Raw genomic sequence first — 6877 nt, 5'->3', positions numbered from 1 at the left:
AAAAATTAATCTATCCAAAACTATAGTTTCTCAACACAATTTCATAATTTCACCGTTCAAATAAAATCACCCTTACCATAAAGATTATTTCCAAATTTCAACAAACATATAAAGACAACATTCACACCATAGATTTCTAAATTCAACCATAAGACCTTAATTTTTTTTAATTAAATTAGCTTCTCCTACGTGATAATGTTTGTCTAGTTTAGTTCTCTCCTTTAAACAATGTCACATGTGAAAAACATTTTATTTACATAATCAAAGACCCAATCGACGATCAAGGAACAATTTTAGTATCTCTGTCGGAGGAGATTTAAAAAAAAAAAAAGAAGGAAAACACCATGTAGTGAGAAAAAAAGAGTTGCATGCAGAGACGAGAAATAAATGGCAAAATGGCAGAAAATGAAATTACCTACAATGAGAGATCGATTAGAGGTTTTAATAGTTTTTCGCTTACATGACTCCATTCGTGTTGGATTTTTATAAAAGCATGTGAATGTGTTAGGGATTTGGAAGAAAAAAGGAAGATGATCGATGAAAAATTAATGTTTGAGATAAAAGGCTTTTCTGAAAATTTGGGATTGTCGGGACGAGTTAATTTACCATTCTTAATGTATGGACATATTTTCATCTGTTTAAAGCAAAAATTCATAGACTTAAACTACATTCTTTTTATGACAAATTATGTAATAGTATTTTGTGAGATGCTTATCGTTACAAAAATATCATTTTCCATATAATTTGACACATTTTAAATGTTTTTTTTTATGAAATTTATTAATAATGGCATAATAAAAGATGATATTATTCATCCCAAAATTTATCAGAATTATTTATTAATTAATTTTTATCACAACCATTATAATTTTATGGGGTTAAATATGTTTTTGGTCCTTTAACTTTCAGTAAATTTTGGAATTAGTCTATATTGAAACTTTGAACTAATTTAGTCCTTCATCTTTTGAAATACGTGGATTTAGTCCTTTTAATCAAATTTTGTTAAGTTTATTTGACATTTCAAACGTGTTTCACAATAGTATTTGACTTAACATTAAAGCAAAAATATGTCAAACAGTATAAACAACTCAAATACAATCCTAAAATGTGTACAAGATATCAAATAAACTTTACAAAATTTGATTAAAAGACTAAATCCACGTATTCCGAAAGATGAGGGACTAAATTGATCCAAAGTTTCAAAATGGACTAATTCCAAAATTTATTGAAAGTTAAAGGACCAAAAACATATTTAACCCTAATTTTATGTAGTATGTATATAGTTTGCGTCAGCTATGTCGTGACCACAAACTGTGGTAAATAAAAAAAAAAATATAGTGCTATTATATTGGTAATATCAACTTTCTTTCGTAACAAATTCCACAATCTTATAATTAAAATGTACCGTACTTATCTTGGTTTAATAAATATATTATAATTAATTTGTCGTTTTCATTTTCGTGAAATCACTAGTCAAGTTTCTCCGTGAAACGATTATTAGTATGAGAGCCTCTGGAAGGCTAAAGCACAAGCCACCACCGAAGGAGAACGAAATTTTTGCTCCATACTTAGAAATGATAACAGACAAGAAGAAATGAAGACCCACATATTGGAACTGTTTTCTGTCTAAGAATGCACTTCAAAAATCCAAGAAACTGCACCAATATGCAACATTGACATTACTTCCACTACTATCAATCTTTCTTTTGACATGTATTCGATATTGTTTTTATTGATGTCCACCACATGCAATCTTTGTCACGCGGCCACTACCACAGCTTCCACCAAAATTCTAATCTTCAAGAAAAAGCCAACACCACCCCACCCAACAACATATGTGCTTTACGCAATATACATATATAGTATCGTCAATCTCTTTGTCAATCTCTTTACTTAATGGATATATCAACTGTAATACACAAAGTGCTACGCATATGCAGTTAGCTCAGAAATTTAAACTAATCTAGTGCAGAAAATACAACACTCTAGTGCACTGCTATCAAACACAATGCAGACTAAGCATCATGTGTTATCATATATATATATATATATATATATATATATATATATATATATATATATATATATATATATATATATATATATATACATGATTTGTTTTACATATACACTAAGAAAGGAAGGCATTTGGAGATCTAGACATCATCACCTAGTTCTTAGTGTATGTTTATAACTTTAGTGTCTTTCATAAGACAATGCATTCTTAGATTTAAAGAACTATAAGTATATCAACCACAAATAATAAAGCGTTAAACATTTAAAATTATTTTATTATTTAATTATTTTTTAACTTTTTCTCGATTAAATAAATTATCAATTACAGTATAATCCTTATGAACAAATTTATTCTTTAAATAAAATAGAACTACATTAATAAATTTTGATGTCAGAATTTATTTATTTTATAGATTAACATAGAAATCAATATAAATACAATGAAATCAAGGATAATTAATTACGTTGTCGAAAGGGGTTGAAGTTTCTAAATTGTATGGAAACCTACGTGATCCATGAAAAGTCAAATAAAAAATTTGACCATTATTACACCACATTTTATATGCTCTTAATTGGACAATAGCCTGCTTAAACCAATGAGGCATTTCATGCTTGAGTGCTCCAATAATGAAGAAACATTTTCCAAAAATAAGTCAGCTAAGTGATTAAGAACTTTCAGTTCGAGTAATTATATGTGTGATAGACACGAACTGGGACTAAGTTATTTTACGTACTAGTGTTATCAATAATATGTTTCTGGATTGCATGGAGTGCAAACAAATTTGCTGGGAAAATAGAGGTGGGGACAAATTGCACTTGAAGGGAAATCAAAGTTGCAGGTCTTGTCTTCATTCATCATCATCATCACTGTGGCCTAACCTTTGCAGCTTTGTGGAAGGGTTACGGGTGGGGACTATATTGTACTTCATTTAGGTTTGTGAATGGAATACACGAGTGTTCCCGGTGCTATGAGAAGGGTATAAAAGGGTGGTGTAAGGTAAGTGCTATGCATTGTGATGTGGGAAAACCAAAACATGGGGTGTGTGAGGAGTGTGTTTGGGGTGTTTCTGGTGACTGTTGTGATTGTAGGGCCTTGTTCAGGTAATGTGAGAAATGATTTTCATGAATTAAAGGGTGGCAATGGCATGGCCAACTCTACCGCTGAAGTTTCTCGTGGTTTGGTGGGAGATGTTGGTGTGAGTGGGACGAACTCGTCGGAAGTTTTATTAGGTGAAATGAAGTTCAGTGGGGGGAACGGTGGAAGAGGAGGAGGTGGTGGCGGGGGTGGAGGAAATGGAGGTGGAGGTGGAGGAGGAGGAGGAGCTGAACATAAAGGACGAAAAAGAAAGGGTGGAGGAAGTGGCGGTGGAGGTGGGGGTGGAGGAGGTTCAGGTGGTGGAGGAGGAGGAGGAGGAGGAAATGGACAAGGTCATGGATGGGGTGGAGGAAGTGGTGGAGGAGGAGGAGGAGGTGGGGGTGGTGGAGGAGGGGGAGGTGGTGGTGGAAGTGGGGGAGGGGGAGGAGGAGGAGGTAGTGGTGGAGGTGGAGGAGGAGGAGGTGGTGGTGGTGGTGGTGAGGGTTGGGGTTGGGGTGGAGGAGGTGGTGGAGGAAATGGCAGTGTGAGATGTTGGGTGTGGGGATGTGGTAAGAAGAAGTTACAAGAAAGGAATGGAATTGGGTCAACAAATTCTAAGGGATAAGGGTTAATTGCTCTCTTGAATGACCAAAGTATTTGTAGGTGTGGCTTTGTTCTGAATAAACTGTGTTTTCTCTACTTAATTACTATGTTATATGACCTGTGCCAATAAAATTTCTATGAGTTGAAGTTTCCCTAATATTAGTTATTTACATTTGGTGAAAAACCTAAAATAGGGAAGAGTGAGATATGTCTTGTTATACAAAAATTTTGTATGCTATTTCCATCATAATAAAAGACTAATTTTGATTGGTTTTGGGTACAGTATTCTTCATCTTTCAATCATGCTAGATGTTTCACATTCGGATAGAATTCCGCTCTTTCAATCATGAATAAGAATGATCCAACCATAACTAGTTGTCTCGCTATTGCCCGTCATGTTCACGAGGAACCTCATAATAAACTAAAAAGACCTTTACCAATGATTGAATAAGTTTTTTTTAACCAACAATTTTAGATAATTTTCAGTTGTTTGCAATTTGAATAGGAAAATTCAAATTTAGTGTAGTTCTTCTGACATCATTTTTCAATGGCATCTAACACCCGTTTCAGGTCTTTCAGATCAGTTAGTAACTCCTTGAGTCTCGTTTTGTCAGCCTAATAACAAGATGATCAATCTAATTGTAAACTCAATACAAGAACCAGGCAGCATCAAACGATTAATGTGTAAATCTCCATTCCTTATGTATTAAAGCAGAACTGCTAGAGAAAATGTGACAATCAACAATCCTCTAGTGAACTATTAATCTATTTGGGCAAGTTTATCCATAAGCACTTGAAAGATTTTTTTTTTAAATTAGCTCTGCATAAGGTAATTTGTAGAGAATTTCTTGTATAGTTTCTCTATTTTATTTTGTGTTTCTTCTCTAAAAAGTGTTTTTGAAAAAACTAGTTGAGTCAGATGAAATGTATATCAAGAAAGGCAAAAGGAAATTCTATGGTGGAGAAATATGAAGAATTCAGAACCACCCTTTTCTTTGAATTAATAGAACTTAATCATAAGTTTGAATCTATAACTTAATTCTCAAGTTAGTTAGTTGATAAATACATAGTTGTATCCTACTTATATAACATCATTTAACACCGACTCTCTTGTTGCTTGCTGAACTATATTTTTTCCCTACACACAAGGAGATTCTTTTGGGCCAATCTTAAAGCATGAAATAACTCACTAGTGCATTTTAGACTTTTTACATTGCAGTATATACCTCAGTTCTTGAGCAACCGAAGCATATAAACATGCGATGGCATTTTTGAAATTAAATTCAACTTTTATGCCTCAATTATGATTTTAACCGAGGCATATAGCTTCAAAATTTTTTACAATTCCCACTATTTTTGAATTTAAAAATTATAAGATAGTTTTATGCCTCGGGTACTCTTCAACCGCGGCATAATATGCTTTCTGCTTCAGTCACTTTTCACCTGATGCAGCTAAGTTGCAGTATTTTAATATTTTTTTCATTTACCTCACTGAATATGCCTCAGTTCTAATTGAACCGAGATAGCAAAACCTTTACGCTTCAGTCAAACTGCCAACCAAGGCATATTAGCTTTATATAATAATAAAAAAAAATTAAAGAGGCAATATGAAGTGGGGCTTCGTAGGGTTAAAAAACCCCAAACCATTCCACTGCACAACGTCGTCCCTTCTTCTTCTTCGAGAATCCAGCCACTGCGCGTCGTCCCATTCTGCCTCCATCGTTGTTGCACCGCCGTCGCACCATTGTTGCACCGTCGAAGAGGCATTTCCGGTGCCAGGTGTTGAAGATCTGGGTCGAAGTCGAGGCTGTTGCACGCGGGTGGTGCGCGTTGTGGTTCCACTTCCACCAGGCAATGCTGATTCCGGGGAGAACGTTGCCAGAAAGGATCTGCACGGCGCGGTTAAGGTGGCGGTTGAGCATGACGTTGTAGTGGCCAAAGTCATGGCCAATGCAGAACCACGTCGAATAGCAAGTGAACGAACGTGCTGTGGAGAATGCAAGGAGGAGGGCGATGGCGGACCAGAACCACTTCTTCTTCTTGCATCTTGCTGCTCCAACAATGGATCCACCAACCTTTATTATTTTTTATATATTGCTGTCTGCACAAATTGAAAGGCCTTAGGTTGACGCCTCGTCATCCTTGTCGAGCTCGAGCTTTTCCTGGAAGAGGGACTCGAGAGCAGCGAGAGCGGAAGGGATTAGGGTTTACACATTTTTTTTTTATTTCTGATACACAATAGGCCTCGATTTGACAGAAACCGGGGCAGTAACAACTTAATATGCCTCGGGTTCATAACTGAGGCATAAAGAACTAGCTTTTTATCTCGGTAGTATATGCCTCGGTATTTAACCCGAAGTCAAAAGGTGAAAATAATCGTTGTCATTTCCCTTCCCTGCACTAGTGACTCCTCCATTCTCATCTTCCTTTTACACAAAACTCAAATTGTTATTAACCTTCCTAAGCAAATTTCTCACACTTGAACCAATGAAAATAATACGTCTTGAAAAGTCTTACAACATCTAGGATTAACTAGGGAATAGATGTTTGTGACTATATAATGGTCTCTAAATCAATGGTGTTTATTATCCAAAGTCAAAGAACTTCGAGTTAGTGTTTGACTTTTCTTATACTCTTGTACTAGGGTGTTGTGAGGAGTAGTTAAATTATTGCTCTAGATAGTGTAAGTGTACTTGAGATCAAAGGGTTCATAGTGTTTTATGTGTGTTGTAAAAATTTTTACATAGTGATTATTTTCTAGTTGTCTTTGGACAATGGTTGTGGTTTTTTCTCTGCTTTTGGAATTTCCACATCATATTCTTGTATTCCTTATTTTTATCTTATTTCTATGTTAATAAGGTGATTTAAGGTGATTCTTGAGAGTAAAGACGATAACGTCTTAATTGATGATGCGTTTTTTCCAACACTCAAAACTAGCTTTACTATTGATTCTTAAGAGAGATTTGCGTGTAGTAAGCTTACAAGAAAATGAGTTGAAAATTATGTGTTCTCCTTCTAGAGATTTCTCATTTAAATAATAATAATACAATCTCTATAATATCATAGCATTAATATGATATAAATGTTAATCCTAAAACTAACCTATGTAATAGTAATATAATTGTAATTGTAAAATTATGAACTAATTTACACTAGTAATAGATAATATTCTATCAATAAATT

The 6877-nt window shown here is 34.6% G+C and overlaps 1 protein-coding gene across 1 annotated transcript; it reads left to right on the top strand.

Moving 5' to 3' along the window:
- Positions 1-3050: 3050 nt before the first annotated feature.
- On the top strand, positions 3051-4293 carry LOC114175466 (putative glycine-rich cell wall structural protein 1). Its single transcript, XM_028060223.1, has 2 exons — positions 3051-3546; positions 4265-4293. Exons 1-2 carry the CDS (start codon positions 3051-3053, stop codon positions 4291-4293), a joined length of 525 nt encoding a protein of 174 aa, XP_027916024.1.
- The last annotated feature ends 2584 nt before the right edge of the window (positions 4294-6877 follow it).

This window comes from Vigna unguiculata, chromosome 3 (genome assembly GCF_004118075.2).
Source record: "Vigna unguiculata cultivar IT97K-499-35 chromosome 3, ASM411807v1, whole genome shotgun sequence".
In the NCBI taxonomy this organism is placed as follows: domain Eukaryota; kingdom Viridiplantae; phylum Streptophyta; class Magnoliopsida; order Fabales; family Fabaceae; genus Vigna; species Vigna unguiculata.
The sequence above is the reverse complement of the archived record's forward strand: the minus strand, read 5'-3'. Positions and strand labels throughout refer to the sequence as shown.

Excerpts from the sequence above, each read along its gene's own strand:
- LOC114175466 (XM_028060223.1), top strand. The coding sequence starts at position 3,051 with ATGGGGTGTGTGAGGAGTGTGTTTGGGGTGTTTCTGGTGACTGTTGTG. Across the intron at positions 3,547-4,264 it reads GGGAGGGGGAGGAGGAGGAG|GTCTTTCAGATCAGTTAGTA; the intron begins GTAGTGGTGGAG and ends CACCCGTTTCAG.